Source organism: Bidens hawaiensis, unplaced genomic scaffold (assembly GCF_021521415.1).
Source record: "Bidens hawaiensis isolate Kalapana, Puna unplaced genomic scaffold, B.hawaiensis_p1.1 tig00053808_1, whole genome shotgun sequence".
NCBI classification, from domain to species: domain Eukaryota; kingdom Viridiplantae; phylum Streptophyta; class Magnoliopsida; order Asterales; family Asteraceae; genus Bidens; species Bidens hawaiensis.
The window spans coordinates 4,348-23,889 of record NW_027506269.1 but is presented as its reverse complement, the minus strand read 5'-3'; the positions used below and the strand labels follow the sequence as shown (position 1 = coordinate 23,889).

Below are 19,542 nucleotides of genomic sequence, written 5' to 3'. Positions count from 1 at the left end.
TTACAAATACAATAGAGGGTTCTTAAGCCACTCGATACTAGAAATATTACATTTACGATTTTTGCTACTATACCATAAGAACGAGAAATTTAAAATTTCATCAAATATCGTTTCTTTGTTATGCCGATTCTTCTCAAATACCAAGTCATTTCTGAATCTCCAAATAATCCACCAATTGACAAATATAATCATCCCGATCATATCTTTCTTATGAGTTTGGACTCTTAAAGTGTCCCACCAAGACATCAGCTCAATCGGAGCCAAAGAGGAAGACAACGGTAGGCCAAGCCAAGAAGCAACAAGACCCCAAATCCGATTAGCCACCGAGCACATACCGAAAACATGGTCAATAGACTCCTCATGATCATTACAGATAGGACATAAAGAACTCGGAATGTCTATACCCTTACTCACCAGATTGACTCTCATAGGAAGTCTCTTAAGTAACACCCTCCAAGCACAAATATTAACTTTTCTAGGAAGAAATTTGAACCATATTGTCTTTCGAGCCCACGAAGGAAGAATAAATTCATCAATAACCTTCCTTACACCCTTAACCGTGAAGTCTGTCATATCCCCAAAACTCCAAATCCATCTATCTTGAGAATCCGTTAAACTTACATGTCCTAACTCCACCATCAAATTATCAAATTTACACAAAAATAGTTAATATAGGAGATGGCTTCTAGACCAAATTTAATACAACACAAATAGGTTAAATGTTGTTGGTCTTAGATTTTCCTCAAGTGTTTTGCTTCGGTACGTAGTTAACCCATAGAGCCTCTAAACATGAGAAAGATGGTGAATTACGTTTTGTTCTTCTTTGATTACCACATCTTCAAATATAACGAAAATAAATATTATGGCGTTGGTATTGGGTTATTTTTAATGAGCCGAGAACGAGTTTAGCTGATGTTAGGTTTGACTCGACTAGGCTTATTTGCACCCACAAAATGATAATTAATCTGTTTGAAGTGTTAATATAACAAAAGAGAAAGTAAATACTTTATTAAGCAAACGAAAATAAATAAATTAAAAAGTAAGTAAAAATAAATATAAAAATAAATAAGTTTAATACAATTTTCAAAATCATTAGAAAAGTAAGAGAATTGTAGAAACTATACATTTTGTCCTTTAATCGTAAAGGTAAAGTGGAATTTTTGATAAACTAATGGGAAAAGATTGCAATAGTTAGTAGAAAGAACTAAAATAGTGACAACCTTTCAAATAACGACCTTTATTGTAATTACCTTAATTTAAGAGACATAACCTATAACTTTAGATATAGTTAAAAGACTATTTGTTTGTCAAAGACATTTGTGTGCCGGGATGTTTCTCACCCAAAAAGCTCCCAAAGCGTCGGGAATTCATTGTAAGAGTATTCCAAACTTATTCCATATCCTCATCTTTATATATACTTTAATAAATTCATTTAAAAACAACACTTCATCCGTTCCCCTGTCCATACACTAGAGATGAAAAACTTCGGTATCGGTGGTTTTGAGTTTTCGGTACCGGTTTTTCCAAATTTTGCATAAAATACCGTATCAAACCGAACATTTCGATACCGGTATAAAAAATTTACGATTTTTTATACCAACATTTTTAATACCGGTACGGTACCAATCTCATCCCTATAAATTTAGGTAAAGCAAAATGAGCCTCGGTGTTTGAGGATTCACTATTTATCTCCTTAAATTCAAGTAGGAGCACTCGCATACAATGGCGGAGTCTCTATCCCTTTCCTCATACCTAAATTATAATGAAAAATTAAGATCATGTTGATTTTCACACATACATTGATGTCCCGGTCTCCAAATTATATGGAAAACTTAAGTAAACTCTCTTATTTGGGCATTAAGAACATTCTCAACCCATTCTCTAAAGTTGTCAAACCCATATAATTTAGGGTAAATTTTAAAAAAACCATCAAAATCACCTCTCCAATCCATTCTCTATTATATGGATAAGTTATATGGCAATTAAAGTAAATCCCTAAATATAGGGACTCATTTTTTATCCATACCATATAATATATTACATATCTCCCAATCACCATCAACATTTACAATATAATAAGACAAAAGAGAAAAAAATAATAAAGAATTAATTTATAAATGTGAATAGGGAATAAAATGTGAAAGAATTTTGAAAAATGATAGATAAATTTATGGAATGATGTTTTTTAGTTAAATTATAGGAAAAATATATGGAATAGGATGTGAATGCTCTGAGATCATTCATAGTCCATTCAACATACTCATTTTTTATAATCGGCTAAAAGCCTAAAACACATCATAAATTTTTGTCTCCCTGTACTGTATTAATAAGTTTAGTGACTAGTTATTCATTTTTATATTTATTCTCTATTAATACATATTTGATTTTAAACTGAATGAATAAGTATTATTTAATTGATTAATGATATATACGGGGAATGGGATGTAACTAAGGGGTCTCTTCTCTAGACATAAAAGATTAAGGGTTTAAATCCTACAAGATGTAGGTGTAAATGTTACAAGTATATTAAAAGCTGTAAAAATTTTTGTAAGAGGTTTTAAAAAATCTTCAAATTTATTACTGAATAGTGAAGATGTTTTAGTTAACTTATAATGATGATTATATTGTAAATGCTCTAAATCATTATTTACCATCATTATTTACCACATATATTTGATGGGAAAACTTCTTTCTTAAACGACTACGTATTATAAACACGACCAACCTTCAACCTTCTTAATTCGGTTAACTCTTCGTGTACCCGTCTTGTTTAGACCCTACGACAGTGATAGTTTTTATAAAAATTATATTTAAATGTTATTTAATAAAATAACCAGATAGCCCCTTCACCATAATATATTATGATTGCTTTTGTTCCTTTTTAAACAGAATCAACATGTTATTTGTTAATTACATTTTTCTTTTTTTCTTTTCTACTTTTTGATCCCATCTTAATTTTAATAACAATATATTTCCTTGTAACTTTGTAAGTATAGTCTAGTGGATATACACTCTAAAGCTAATGACTTTAGGGCTTTATCACCAACAATTAAATAACTATATTTCACTGCTTTCTCAATCCTTAAGGGTGACGAATGTGTGAACTTTAAGATGAAAAGTAAAAAGTTAGACAACAAAAGGAACAAGATGTTTGTTTACATTGTAAAATTTTGATTTATTAAAATAACTGTGTTTGAATCTAGTAGTGGTGTTGAGGCTACTGGGTTGACATTATTGAGCACTACTAGTGGTATTGAGGTGACATCAATGGTCTCAAACGAACATCACGTCCCTTAACCCCAAACTACTAGTGACGGGTCCTAATGACCCAACTCACACACACAACCGCTCAATCTTTTTAATTTTTTTTAACTTTTTTTGTACTTAAATAATATGAATAAATGTAATGGTGGAAAATGAAGTATAGTATAGTCGAATCAGGAGGGGTTAAAGGGTGAAACAAAAGTTAAGGTAATGTTGATGTGACGAATGGTTCAAGACATTAAAGAACATAGCGCCGTTGATGAAAGAGAAAAAAAAATTATTTAGTTGAGTTAAAAATAGATATACTAGAAATGTGATGTAAGAGATTTTAAATAATGAAAAATAGAAGTTTAATTAAAAATGATTTTCTATCTAATTATACTATTATGAATAAGAAAACGAAATGTGAATATTTTAAGAGATGACGGAGCACCCATATGGGTAGGGTGCATGACTTTAAAATCACATGGTAGCACCCTCTGTCACTCCATACGGATAGGATGCATGACTTCATTTCATGACAATTGGTTGCATATAAATTGATTTCTTTTTTATTATTGAAGAATTCAAATGAATTGTGTAATGACTAAAAAGTGTATTTTATCACTACACTATTTTTTGCAAAACTAGTCATTGCAGACTAGGATGTTACGTGTCAGAAAACGTCTGGTTGTGCTTAGTTACGTAATGGTCACATTTTGGGAGGAAAACTAGCTCAAAAACTAGGTGAAGTGGTGAACTTTGCTACGCTCCTTAGTTTTGGATGGGTTCATTGTTTACACAATGAAGGTGTTGGTGTGTGTGTGTGGGGGGGGGGGGGGGGGTTGTCCAATCAATTGTTTTTTATTTTTAATTTATATTAAAAAACATAAATTAGTAATAATTGTGTAATGATTGAAGGAGGTTATGGGACATTTACCACTACGTCATTTTTTGTAAAACTAATGATTGTTTACTAGGAGACAACGTGTTAGAAAACGTTCGGTTGTTCTTAGTTGCATGTTCTAAGTAGTTTAGTTTGTTTTCTTGAATAACGTAAGAGCAATGGCTCACCTGCTTACTCCTGGTTTGGCATTGTTTTCTTAACCAAGTTTAAATCCCCTTAACAATTTATAGACTTTTGCATGTGTGATGATCGAACCTATAACACCTCTTTGTAGAAAATAGTTACAGAAAACCCTTTTGATTATCCCATCAAAATAATAATGGCAAAAATGGATTAAGAAATAATATTATTTACAAATCAAAACGTCACACACTCACACCTTATTAAGGTTTTAATGAATGATTAATTAGATAGTTGATTGATAACCGGCTATGTTGCAATGTTTCTTAAACCTAATCTGAAATTTTGTCAACTAGTTAGCCGTTGACCCTATTTGCTGTCCTTTTATGTTGCAACTCCTACCACATGGTTTTCAATTTATCTTGTAATTATAAAACATTAATGTGCAAAAAAAATGGTTAATTAAACTTGTTTAAAGGTTCATTTGTCTGATATTATTTTCAAGTTTGTATCGTGTTCAGGTTTACATACCCGACCCTACCGGCTTCCTAGCTTGTAGGGTGTTGCGGTGTTCGCTCCCATCGATATATGGCATCAAGGCACGCCTAGCGTCCATCTAGCATAAGCCATATATCAATCTAATAGAATAAAAAAAGAAAAGACAGTTAAATGTATTAAAATGTGTTACTCGTTTTAAGTTTTGAAAAAAAAAATTGAGGTATGATTAAAGTTAAGTTGTTTAACATAAATATACAAAGCATTTCAAATTAAATTGCACTTTTAAAAGCAAACAAATAAGTGTCATTAAATAATAAATACAGAAACCATAGTGGGTGGGTTATAACTAAATTCACTTTTTTCTTTTTGGCAACGATTCTTGACCTTTTAATTCCTAAAACTTAATATATACCTGATTTGTTTTTTCAGTCTAACAAATGCATATTCGGTTACAAGCTAATAGATCCAGCATAAGTACATAAAATTAAATAGAAAACTATATATTGATGTGTATTGATTTGATTTTCAAAACATTTATAAGCACCAAAAAGCATTATCTAGTGGCTAAAATTATGAAAGAAAACAAACTCTTGATACACTAAATTAAAAGAGAGTATAGAGAGGTTATGACTTATGAATGTGAGTTGAAAACAAGAAGAAGATAAGTGTTCATACACTTTAATTTTGATGTAAATAACATCAACTTTTTTTTTATTGCTTTTTCATTCTTTTAATTGTTGCTTGTTGTATTCAAATGATTTTGTCTAGCCTCTAGGCCAATAATTCTGGTTTCACTTCAATAATTTTTCAAGCAACAAACCTTTAATTCATGTCAAATGATCGGTCACATCTATCTATTTGCATACTCCCTCACATCTAACAAAAAGAACGGACCTAAGACCATCTCCAATGCATTAAACTCACAGTTACTCACGTATGGTGTAAAACACTGCCACCTCACATTCTCTCGCTTAATCCGCTTTTTCTTTCTTTATCGTCTCTCCTGCGTCACTCACATATCTTGTTTTTTCTCATCATGGAGACAACAGGGAGAGAGAAGTTCATATGTGGTAATAGAATTACCGAAATGAACGAATGAATAACTCCTCTCTTTTTCCTCTTTCATCCACATAAACTCAACTTCAACTTCACCACTAATTTTTATAAGCTTACGTGTTGGAACTTGAAAGTTCTCTAATACCAAATAAACTGGAAACACACGTTACAATTAAGTGTCGTCTTATAGGCTTATATAAGTTTATTTTTCGTACGTCATTAAAAATGTTTAACTTCACAATGTTTTTTTATGTTCTTTTTCTACTAGTTTTGTTTTAAGCTTATAGTGCGTATACTGATGATTTATGTATCTGCCTCTACACGCGCTTTTCTTAAAAAAACTACTAATCATTCATCAATATTTGTTAATTTGAGTCTAGACTACTATCAATTATCATCCATATATAGTTTATACCATGATACCATCTAAAGAGGTTACAAGCCTAAACTATAGTTTAAGTGATTATTATGATTGTTGGTTGCAATGATTAACAATCTTTTAATATGATAAGATTTAAACGGTGAACCACCAATTAAATTCCATGAATCATTGCCGTTGAATGAAAAAAAAAGATCCATGAATCATTGAATCTATGTAAGTAGAACCCACCATCCATGAAACCTTGTTATCATTTGTTTCAGTATTTTTATTAGCATTTGGCTTCCCTTTTGTCTCTTTTAACACCATTATTATGGTTGCTGCCTCTTTATTATTTTTTTCTAATAAGGGTTTTAGACATTTTGTAGTCAACCAAACACAATCTTATTATATATAACAATAACAATTTGCAAACTGAGAATAATAACTTAATCACAATCTTTCATGTTCAAGGTAATAATTCAGTTACGCTCAAATCCATATTTGTTTTTCATAATTACACTCAAATGCATAATTAAACTCAAAAAAGATTTTCATTAAGAACAAGTTAAAAATTGATTAATTGACTATCCAGGTCTGTTTGTTTTGATGAATTAATGATTAACTGGATATAAATTGATAATTTCAAGATCGTGTGATGCGATTTCATGGATATGGGTTGTCTTGTGCGTAATGTATGACAAGACATTATTATATTAAATATTTTACTTACTCTTTTAATAATATTTAGTTTATCAATTTAATTTGACTTTTATCTAATAAATTTTCTTCATTAATTTTGTTTAAAATGCAAAATGGCACAGCCATTAAATTTTTACTATCTACCTATACTAATAAAAGAAAATAATTATGAAACATGTCATTCTGAGGTTGATTCTCAATATCAAATTCCTTCCAAAATCACTTTCTATTGATAGAAAAAAAAATCTTGATTCTAAATATAGTATTAATCTCCACTGATTAAATTATTAATGCAATAAATTATATAATAAACATACTTAATATAAAAAAATATTAATATAATAATTGTGAATATATTTTTTTTAAGATTAAAATGCATATATAAAAGAGTTTATTTTTAAAAAGTACATTAACATAGAAATATTCATATTGAAAAAGCTATAATAAACTTTTTTTAATTTTAAACAAACATTTAGTCTTAAAAATCATAGACAAATCTTTCATTTTTTATATTCATTATAAAACTATTGTGATAGTTGAACAACAATGTGTTTATAAGGACAACATTAAAGCTGTTTAAAAAGGAAAATCTGGTTTCTTTTTTGTCTATGGCCGGGTATGAAACGTATAACATTTTTGTGAAAGACTTTTGCTACATCTTTCGCATCGAAAGACCTCATTATTTTAAATGTTGCTTCCAGTGGCATTACTTCATTATTGTATACCGATAGTAGAACAACTCATTCTTGATGATATAAAACGACTATATTTGTAATACATTTTTTTACATAATATAAAGAGACTTAATTATATTTTTTTATTTATATTAAATTATTCATTATAATTTATTCATTAATTTATCCCGTGTAATACACGGGTTTCTAAAGCTAGTAACTTATATTGAAAACAAAGTCATAAAACAAAATTGTATTTCAAAATAAAGTAATTTTTGATATCATATATTCAGATGCTTTTACAGGTTAGATTGTAGATATACATGTATAAAATCTTCCATCGCATCTCACATACTAACTTTAACGATGTTTCAATTTTATTTTATTTTATTTTTTTGCTTAACATTCTGAATAAATTTGATTGAAAATAGAGTTGTATTCGAAATAAAGATTTTTGGTATCTTAAAGATTTTCACACATACTTTAATAGGCCAAATTATAGATATGCATGTTTGTATTTTTCATGCGCGTTAATAATAAATTATTACTTTTTTTTTTGATAAAATAATCTAGGTTCTTTTGTTTATAGTGTCAACTTGCTTAGTTAATTGATTTCATCGGTCTTGAACAACAATATTACTCACTGGTTTTGTAATGCTAAGGGGGTGTCATCAATTATCGAACATATTAAAGTATTCTTCAAATACAGTTGGAAATCAACCCAAATGCAATGTGAGCTAGCTAGTTGTTTAATGTTTATTTTAAGGTAACCATAAACCCTACATATAGCTTTCCTATGACCACTTGGATTAGTCATGTACGATGCATCTATGCATCTATAAGCTACAATATCTAGTAGGGTAAATGTGTTATATAAATGAAGTAGGATAAACCAAGTCACACTAACATTTCCAATAGCTTCTCCAAATTAGGCTGAAGGTATAACCACTTTTTCCTCACGCATGAGGTGAGTGGGTTGAGGTGTTTGGGGGGGGGGGGGGGGGGTTACATGGCATTCGATGTGGTAGGGGGTCACACGTGTGACACGCTGGAACATTTTCCATAAATGACCTGTTGTTAATGCTCTAATACTATATTATGGCCACATATAATTGAGACGAGCTAGGGCTAGTTTGGGCTCGGGCTCATGCTTCAATGAGCTGGCTCGATCTTGGGTCATTAACTTTATCGAGCTGGAAAATCGAGCTCGGCTCGGCTCGTTAAAGCTTGAGCCGAGCTCGTCAATATTTTTAAACTTTTTAGTTATTTATTACTTTTACGAATATTGATATATAAACAACATAAATATATTTTTTAACATCAATTTATATAAAATTTATAAACAATAGAATTTATAGCATTATTTTTTATTTTTGTTTCTTTTTTATAATGGTTTAATCCTTTAATGGCATAATATATGTATTATTTTATTTTTCCCCCTATTTTGGTATTCTCCATTATTATTATTATTATTATTATATATTAAAATTTAGGGTTTAACCAAACGAGCCGAGCCCGCTCGTTTAGATTCGAGCTTTTTTAACCGGGTTTGTTTAAGCTATATTCAAATGAGCTTCTAGTGAGCCGCAAAGTCAGAAACTTTTTGAACAACCTTAGTTCACATCCATTTTGTGTACATGTAAAATGCATTTAGAATTTGTGACTCGAAAAGAACGGTTGTAAATAAACTATAAGGGAAAGACTGTTCTTTTAATGACTAAATATTACACTTTGCAAATTAAACCCTCAAAACCGATTTTACGTCTTAATCAACCCATCAAAGTGGAAATAGCTAGGCAAAGGCTATTCTAGCTTTGGTTACTAGTGTATGTATATTAAATAATCCACTATCAACCTTATTTTGATAATGTCAAAATCAAATGTATAAATCAACACATGCATGCTCACCTCACCTATACATCGAATATTTCATTGTTTAGGTTATATAAAAAGATTCAAGTGTGTTTCCATTCACATCTTTGAACTATAACTAGACCGACACCAAAGTAATCGCTATTAGTTCTATGACTTGTCAATTTGTCATAGTTTAAGTATTTTGTTGGGGTGAAATCAGTTATCCGATATAAAACACAATTCAAATCTGGTACGAAAATAAGGTTTTTCAAGGTAATTCATTATATAAACATCTGGCATGTCTAACTAGTTTACTAAATTGGACGTGTTAAGATTATGTTGGCCCACCTTCTTAAAACTAGGTTGAACTAATAATAATAAATATTTAATTTGTAAGGGAGACAAGTTATAGTTAATATGCGAATATATCAATTTCATGCTCACTTCATAGGGTGTGAGTTTTTTTTTAATCTTTAAATTTGTATTAAATTATAAGTATGAAGATAAGAACTACAATGCCAATGCCGTAAGTGAAACCTACCAACTTGTTTAACCATTTTAGATTCATCAGTTACACGTGTCATGTTTCGGTTACATGATTTTAAGTGTCTCCAAGATGCGCCCTTGATGCAAATATACGTACATGACATGTTCATACTATTAAATATAACTTGAGCTCCATACAATTAACAAGATTATTATCTATTAATGAAAATCTTTAAGCCTCAGTTTGTGCTTAATATACACATAATTACGATTAATGTTGCTTATATTGGAATCACACACGCACTCAACATAATCATTGTGTATGATATTTAAATAAGAAATAATCAATCAATTAGTCGTTGCATGGGCCAAACACTTAGGCATCATACGTTATATTAATTTAAATACATAACTTCATATTATTTGGCTATGTGTGCTTAAATACTATTAATAATTGTCCTCACTTTTTTGATTGGGTGTGCTGTGGCAACTACTGGCAAAATCAAATTTTGCAAATAATTTATAGTTAAATTGATCAATCTGGTTTTTAAAGGTTGGAAGCGGATGCAATTAATAGTTGATGACTAATTTGCAAATACTTAATAGCTAATGTATCATTGACGACATGTTTAGAACCTGTGTGGGTAAGGTCCAAATAATTTATAGTGAAACTTGATAGCCACACCGACAGTTTCAGATAATGTTATTAAACTGTATAATATATATATACCGAATCGATGAACACCCTTAAGCTCGTTAAGCAGCTGTATCCCCATTACACGACTCCTTAACAGTCACTAATCTATGGTTATTCTCGGTTTGTAACTGATTTCTACTATACACGTTTATAACCAGTTTCGGTTTCCCAAACCAGATCTTTTGTGCATCACCACCTAGAGGTGGGAAAAAAAAACAAGTTCCGGATCCAATCTGGTGGTTCCTACCTAGAACTAGACCCGACCCGTTTGGGTCCCCCCTCGAAACTGGAACCGATCATACTTAAAAACCGGTCAAATACCCGACTATATCAGAAATTGGTTCTTATCCGACCATACTCTTGACTTTCAATGACCACACGTCCACACCCGAAACCAGGTCTGTTTTTTAAAAATACCCGGTTTGTGCACCTCTACCACCGTCCTGACACGAACGAAAGTCCAGTGGCCGTTATCAATATAGAAGCAAACCGAGCCCATCTAACTAACGGAAAACGGTTATTGATTCATAATGATATAAACCATATTATCATCTACCACTCAAAACCCTAGCCGCCGTACCAACTAACCAACAAACTCATGGTTTCTCTGAAGCTACAGAAGCGGCTCGCCGCTAGCGTCCTCAAGTGCGGTAGAGGCAAGGTCTGGCTCGATCCGAACGAAGGCAATGAGATCTCCATGGCTAATTCTCGTAAGTTTAACAGTTTAAGCTCGTTCAATTTCATTTTCGTTAGTTATGTATATATAAGTATATACCGAACGTTTTTATTATTTTGCTGATAATTGATAGAATCAGTTATTGATTAGGAATTGAGCTTGCTCACGATTCGTTTACGTGTTAGGTTAAACTAGAACTAATTGTTATCGCTATTGTTGTTATGATGACGTAATCGGTTATTATTGAGCTTATAACGTTACCGATTTGTTTCAAACGAGCTGTAATTATTATCTGTATATAAGTATATAACGGACGTCTTTGTTATTATAATTGATAGAATCGGTTATTGTTTACGTCACAATATGTTTACGTGTTAGGTTAAACTAGTTGTGAGCTCTAATTATTATTGCTGTTGTTATGCCGATGTAATCGGTTATTATTGAGCTTATTACGTTACGATTTGTTGATGTGTTATGTCAAACGAGCTGTAATGAGTTTTTGTTTATAAATGAAACTTATAGGAATTAAACTTAATGCATGAGTTCTGTTTGTGTATTTGGTAAAAAATTGTTGTGAGCTGTACTTGTTATAAGTGTAGTTGTTGTGGTGATTTCATTGGTTAGTTTCCAGAAATGTTATTTATTTGTGATATGTATATTTGTCCGAGTAATTCTTGTGATATGTTTTTACTACCTGTGTTATTATTGTGATGATTGAATCGGTTATTGCTTACAAATTAAGACTGTCACACTCTATTTGCTCATGTGTTTGGTTAAAGTTTTTGCGGGCTGTAATCGTTATCGGTATTGTTTTGACGATTTGTTTGGTTATTGTTTATGAGTTGAAATTGTTATTGGCCATATGGTTATGTATTTGGATTTCCAGATAGTTATGTGTTATGAAATGAACTTATTATATACTCTGGATATACTTTTTGTGACAAGTTATCATTAGCTGCATCAATTCATATCACCATGGCCATGCTACATCAGGCGTTGGATGATGTTAGCTTGATAATTAACTTGTTTTAATTTTACATGCATATTCGTACAGTTTTAGTTTTTATTTTGTTTTTAAATACTTGTAGATGCATTTTTATGTTCATCTGTTACTAAGAACCAATCATAGGTGATGCAATGTCTGTTATAGCAGTAAATGGCTCAGCACTATTTTTATTGACTAAGTTGCGGTTCTTTTTATTTGTTATTGGATGATGGATTGTTCTTTATTTGTTATTTTTAAATTTGTTCTGCTGATTATGTTCATGTGCTTTTATATATATCATGAAACACTCACTTTTTAGTTATATTGTTGCTCCTTGACTGCAGGTCAAAACATCAGGAAGTTGGTTAAGGATGGTTTCATCATCAGGAAACCAACCAAGATTCACTCTCGATCTCGTGCTCGCCGAATGAAGGAGGCCAAGAGAAAGGGTCGTCATTCTGGATATGGTAATTTTCGAACTTTTATTTATTTTTAGATTTTGTATTTATAAAGTATTTCAAGATTAAAGCACGAGTTGTTTACGTATTGCATTTCTAAAGTTTTATCATTTGGTGATCTTCAGGTAAGCGTAAGGGTACCAGGGAGGCAAGGTTGCCAACCAAGATTCTATGGATGAGAAGGATGCGAGTGTTGAGGCGTTTACTTCGAAAGTACCGTGAGGCAAAGAAAATTGACAAGCATATGTACCATGATATGTACATGAAAGTTAAGGGTAATGTGTTTTAAGAACAAGCGTGTGCTGATGGAAAGCATCCATAAAACAAAGGCTGAAAAGGCCCGTGAAAAGACTATATCTGACCAGTTTGAAGCCAAACGTGCCAAGAACAAGGCCAGCAGAGAAAGGAAGTTGGCCCGAAGAGAAGAACGATTGACCCAGGTATATGTATAGTTTTTCAGTCTATAGACTGAACTAATACTTGTTATAGATAGTATTAGTTTATAGATTTAGGTTATATTTTTATTTCATGCCGATCAAAAATTTATAAGTTAAAATAAGTGGATAATGTATGTAGAGGTCATTTATATAGTTAAATAATTGTTTAGAGCGTCTTAAGTTTGCATCTATTTTTTGCTTATGCCAAATTTGTTTAAGACTGAAAATGATCTTGTTTTGAAACGATAAAAAATACCATCTAACAAGCTATATACAAGCATTAAATTTTTAGCTAGATTTATAATGTTCTGACCCAGTCTGCTTGCTGTGTAACCGAGCCGAGCTGACTAGGCTTGAGCTTGTTTTACTTTTGTTTCATCAAGCTCGACTTGGTTTGAGTTCTATTTCTAAAGTTTGAGCTCGGCTCGCGAGTTGTTTATCAAGTTTGAGCTCGCATTGTTTATGTTTATGTATTTAAAAAAAATTCAATTTTGTAATTTTTTTATATACTTTAAAATTGTAACTTTCTATATATCTTATATATATCATTTAGTTATATTGATCACAATTTTGTATGCATATTAATAATAATTATACAAATGAATATATAATATGATAACTAAAATACTATATGAGCTTGTGAAGTGAAGCTTGAGCTCAAGCTTTTTTATTAAATATACTTGTTTTTAGGCTTGAGTACGGCCTTGGCCCTTTTTATATGTCACTCATCTAACCGTAAGCATTTGTTGCCTTTTTAACATTCGTATTTTTTTTCAGGGTCCGCAAGATAGAACCCCAGCTGCCCCTGCGGCTGCTCCTGCGGCTGCCGCACCTACACAGTGAGTATTGGATCGATGCGATTCTGTTATGTTATTTATTTATATTTGTTATTTGTGATGTTTGTTTTGATGAAAATGAATTTATTTTCAGGACAACCAAGAAATCCAAGAAGTGAGGTATTCTACAGCTTTATGGTTGGATGTTCTTAGTTGCTTTGTGGTCAATTTTAGTCGTTTGTTTGTTTTAATTTTATTTTGTTTTGTTTGAGAATGTTTTTTCTCCAAGAGATTAAAACTCTTGATACAATCATACAATGAATTTTGTCTTCTTATTATATGTTTGTTATGTTGTATTTTTATATTTATTTGACTTTTACAAGAGTATTCAGCAATCCTAACTATTAAATGACTTGGAGAGTTGGAGTACAGAGTTTAGTTTCCAAATATAGAGCTGTGAATATTAGATTACTTACAAGTTCAAATCCACATCACTAATAATTGATCGATACAATTTCACAATGTGCTTGGTTATATGAATGGCGTTTTTAACGTTAGCATTAGATGTCTTACAAAGTAATAGGGGTGCAATTGATGCGAGCTCGAACTCTATTTTCAAAGCTCGAGCTCGGCTCGTGAGTAGATTCTTAAGCTTGAGCTTGGCACGCTTAACTTATACAAAGCTTGAGCTCTAGCTCGGCTTGTGAGTAGATTCTTAAGCTCGAGTTCGGCTCGTTTAACTTATACGGAGCTCGATCTATTTTAAAAATATATATTATAATTATTTTTTCATATTAAAAACCTATATAAATGGTATATTAATGGTAGGCTCATTTAGCCTCGCGAGCCGGCTCGATCTCGATAAATGAAGCTCGTGCTCGTTTAGTAAAACGAGCTAACTTTTAGGCTCGGGCTTGGCTCAATTGAGCTTTTTCACAAGCCAATCTCGAGTAGCTCGGCACGTTTGAAAATAATAATGTTGCACATAATGCAAATTGAGTAGAAAATGATTCCCATTTTAGATGAAGCCATATCTATTACTGTCACACCCTCAAATTCCACTAACATGATCGGAATCATCAGTTATAATCAAACCATAAAAACGTTTAAATGAAATTAAGTGCAGAAGCGTAAAAACCAAAAGACAAAAGTTGCGTCACGCAGGACGACTCAAAACCCCATAATAACAGTTTAAAATCAGGTTGCATAAACAAAAGCGTTTCAACAATGCATGATCCTATACCGCGCGCCCGCCTGCCCGCCTCGGCTACCTGAGAATAACATACTAAAAGTGTCAACACTATGTTGGTGAGTTCACAAGTTTAAATAAAATAAAGCGTTTAGCGTTTGCGTTCAGCGTTTTGCGTTTAGCGTTTTGCGTTCAGCGTTTTGCGTTTTGCGTTCAGCGTTTTGCGTTTACCTGATAGTGTTAAATCAATTATATATCGATAGGTAGCTAGCCTATACAACAAGTATTACTAAGTGTTCGACACCGAAGCTGACTGTTTATCAAGTGCCTTGTCACCAGGTCATCCAGACCATGGTACGTGTTAGCCAAAATTACACCCGCTCGACCTCCAGTCGAGTTTAGCGTTGGGTGGGGTTTGTCAAACCCAGTAGTACTACTCAACAGTGACTCGCTATTCCAAATATTAACCGGTTCGATGTGTAAGACTTCAAATGTTTCGTTTGCCACTTAGCCTTTACAAGTGATATATAATTTACTAACAAAATCTGTGTTTTCGGAGTATGTTATCTCCTCAAGTGAAAAGCGTTTGAAAATAGTTTAGAGGGGTAAGTGAACTCACTGTTTGCGAAGAATTCCCAAAATAAATCACCAAGTGATGCGCGTCACAGAAAACTCTCTCTAGCGTTCTAAAACAACAAGGAGATTTTCTAAGTATCGGAACTAATATCGAGTCTCTAGACCTGGCACATAATTCCTAATCACAAGATACGTTTCGTGTTTGTTTGTGAATCGTGTGTGACTTAACGAGTACATTTGTGATACGATACGTGTGTGAGCAATTATTTACGTGTCATGTATCAATAATGTACATCACTAGCAATTACTCCCCGTAAGGGCAATTTGGTCACACATAACAATTAACTAGAAATTATTCCCCGCAAGGGCAATTTGGTCAAAACACGACAACTATTTAGCAAGTATTCCCCGCAGGGGCAAATTGGTCAAAACATAACAATTAACTAGCAATTATCATGTTTCATGCATTTTCACAAAATTCAGCAGCTAGTTTCACCGAGACAGAAATTCTACTTGAAAGATTGTACTATTCCACCGATCATAGCATTTCAATTAATTTATCAAAAATCATCACTAAAGCATGCATGTGTTAGGTTTCCAGAACATATTTTATTTTATTTTTATTCCACATAGATTTCTCATAATGATTAAAACACTACAGCAAGCTCATAACAGTCAAATTCATGCGCAACAGAATGTTATTTGAAATTCCCGTTAAATGAAAAATCCAACAAATGCAAGACCACTTGGGTTAGGTTCCTAACTCAATAAGTCAACTTCCAGAAGTGGAACCAACCCAATTGGTCTCGTAGTTCATGAGATATAACATTTACAAAACAACCTAACAGCAGGTCTAACAACTCAGCTTTGCACAACGTTTTTGTAAAATCATAAAGGTTAACTTTTACACGTCCAAAAATTGCAAATTTATATTATTTATAAACTAGACTCAACCTAGTTTACTGTAGTATCAATAATCTCAACCAATTTTCACATTTACACCCCCATACAGTCAATTGAACATCAACAACACAATCTGTCCAGAAACTGTTTGCAACAAAACTCAACATATTAACCATCTATAGACTATAATCCGTTCATATAACACTCTAGACACCATAATCACTATCCATGCACATCAATTACACCATACATACATGGTTAGGGTTTTATTTGATCTCAAAATCAAAGACACAACCAATTAACATGTAACAATATCAATTCTAGTTATCAAATCAACAATCAATACATCATTCAATCAAAACAAGACACATGAACACCATCACATATCAAAATCAGACCTAGGGTTTATAATTTACCCATAAGAAATCGAAATTAAGTATAAAGAATGCATAGGTTAGTTGTTTATACCTTCCTAGCACCTTAATCTTCAATTGAAAAGCTTGAAAATTGATTGTATGTATGTGTGTGAGTGTGTGAGTGGCGGCAGCCGTGAGGGGGGGGGGAGGAAAGGAGTCCGATCGGGGTAGAGGGAGAGGAGAGAAAGAGAGGCTAGGGTTTTATAATATTATTAATAATAATCATGTTACATCTAGGTCCCTCCACTTCAACTTATTAGTTTACTAGCCCAAAGTAATTAGTTTGCATTTTGAATTAACTTCTTAAACAATGTAATCACATAACACATAAGTCTAACACATAATCATTGTTTTTATGTTTCTCGTTTATTCACCAATCGTTTACGTCAACTCGTTTGCGTTTCGGTGCAATTCCCGAAAGACTACACATGTAGTAAGTGTTAAGCGTCATTTAAACCCTAGTTTAAATGTAATGAGGTGTGCGTTATAGATTCAATGATCTTAAGTTTGAATTGACGGAGTTGAGTTAACGGAGTTAACGGAGTTAACCTGAAATTGACGATTGTCACAATTACCAATATGCGTTCAATCATATTCCATCCATCACATAAATCCTTATTTGGATATTTACTTCTATGTAAGTATTATGAAATCACATTGCGTTTTAAGCTCTCCTATTGCAAGTTCCTAGGCAAGCTTTATTGACTTACCAAAAGTCAAGTCGGTATCATTAGAGTGTGTTTCATTGAGCGTTAATTATATATATAACTTTTAAATTAACGTTACTAGACTATTGACATCTATTCAGTATTAGTAGTGTCTATTGACTCATTGTTCATCCTAAAACCACTCATTGTTTTAACTCTCATTATATCTATGAAGCACTCTCTTAATAAACCGGTTTAGGTCGGTAGATTCCAAAATAGAGGTGCACAAACGGTTTATGATCGGTTTCAGTTCAGGTTGAAACCATGTTATGATCAGTTTCGGTTCGGTTTTTGGACGGTTTCGGTTCGATTAACCAGTTTTGATGAAGAAAATTACAAACCGGTTTTCTGTTCCGGTTTGATTTTTGGGTCGTTTCGGTTAACAAGTTTATTTGTCCACCTTTGTTCCAAAACCATTTTAAAACGGTTCTGCAATCAACAAACCATGCGAGAATTTGAAGTTGCGGTATGACGATCAGGTCACCTTTTCATTTTGTAGTTTAGTGCAACAGGTTTTCGAAAGTTTGTTATCGCCTCGCTCCCTTTCGATCTTTTTTGTTTTGTTTAAAGTGGCTAGCATTTATGTGTTTCTTTAGTCTCGTACAGTTGTACTTGCATTTTGTAAAAACGGATTCCTAAGCCATTTTAACTGGGCTTGATTGGGCCTAATGTCACTACGTGCTTGCTTCATGTTGCTCTTATTCCGGACTAGAGGTGGGGGAAATAACCAATTAACCGAACCGATCTAAAACCAAACCGGTTTGAAAACCGATTATGTAGAAACCGGTTTGTAATTTTCTCAATCAAAACCGGTTTTATACCGGTTAACCGATCCGAAACCGGGCAAAACCGACCAAAACGGATCGTAACATGATGAGAAACCGGTTTCAATCCGAACCGAAACCGATCATAAACCGGTTTTGACTTTGTTGACCAAACCAAACCGGCTTTAAGTTTTAAACCGGTTTGTGCACCTCTATTCGAACAAGGATATCTTATCCTGGTCCTGGAAAACCTTATCCCTTATTATAATTACACCATCACCGCCCTTAGCCTCGTCCGCCACCGCGGTTCGTACCAATTCCGTTACACATTTCATACCTCGGTAATTGCTAATATTTATTTTATTATTTCATATAATTAAATACGTTTCTGTTTGGGAATGATTTACATTGATGAGTTTAGGGGGTGTTTGGCTACACAATGTTAAATCTGGTTATCTCTATATTGTGTTTGGATACAACACTTATAATATGATTGCTTGATAAAAAAAACATCCGAACGATTTATAATGAGGTGGCAGGTAAGCGGGTAACAAGCTGCGCCACAATCCTTTTGGATAGCAAACCCTAGTACTACTAAAAACATAGTTTCGGTTCTTGCGATTACTTTTATTTATATTGTTATAATTTTTATATTACATACAACAATAACAACCGTACCCTATAAATTCCATAAATAACGAAAGCTATTGGTAGGGTCTGAGGAATTTTTATATTACATAATATAAGTTATTTACTGAGTTAAATTATGAAATATAATATATTTGTTTATTTTATTCAAATATATCTTTAGCATATTTATAAAAATTATATAAACAATAGGCTCATGAGCCAGCTCAAGCTCGATAAGCGAAGCTCGGGCTTGGGCTCGTTTATTAAACAAGCTTATTTTAGGCTCGAGCGCGTTTATACCCGGCTCGGTTTAAGCTTTTAATGAGCCGATTTCGAGTAGCTCACAAACAGCTTTGTTCGTTTAAAATGCAATAAAGATATAAGCAACCCAAACACCCTAAAGCATGTAATATATATTTGTGCAGGTGGT

General features: G+C 32.5%; 1 protein-coding gene and 1 pseudogene across 2 annotated transcripts; one reads left to right on the top strand and one right to left on the bottom strand.

Annotated features, from left to right (window-relative positions):
- On the bottom strand, nucleotides 1–639 carry LOC143617312 (uncharacterized). The gene has a single exon (XM_077089910.1). The coding sequence runs from the start codon at nucleotides 637–639 to the stop codon at nucleotides 1–3; it is 639 nt and encodes a 212-aa protein (XP_076946025.1).
- A 10,497-nt stretch (nucleotides 640–11,136) lies between these two features.
- Nucleotides 11,137–14,291, top strand: LOC143617307 (large ribosomal subunit protein eL19y-like; annotated as a pseudogene). The gene is made up of 5 exons (XR_013150807.1): nucleotides 11,137–11,305; nucleotides 12,601–12,723; nucleotides 12,840–13,154; nucleotides 13,929–13,990; nucleotides 14,082–14,291. The product of XR_013150807.1 is annotated as a large ribosomal subunit protein eL19y-like (transcript).
- Nucleotides 14,292–19,542: the final 5,251 nt, after the last annotated feature.

What these genes read in the sequence shown, in the direction of transcription:
- LOC143617312 (XM_077089910.1), bottom strand. Translation starts at nt 639, where the DNA reads ATGGTGGAGTTAGGACATGTAAGTTTAACGGATTCTCAAGATAGATGG.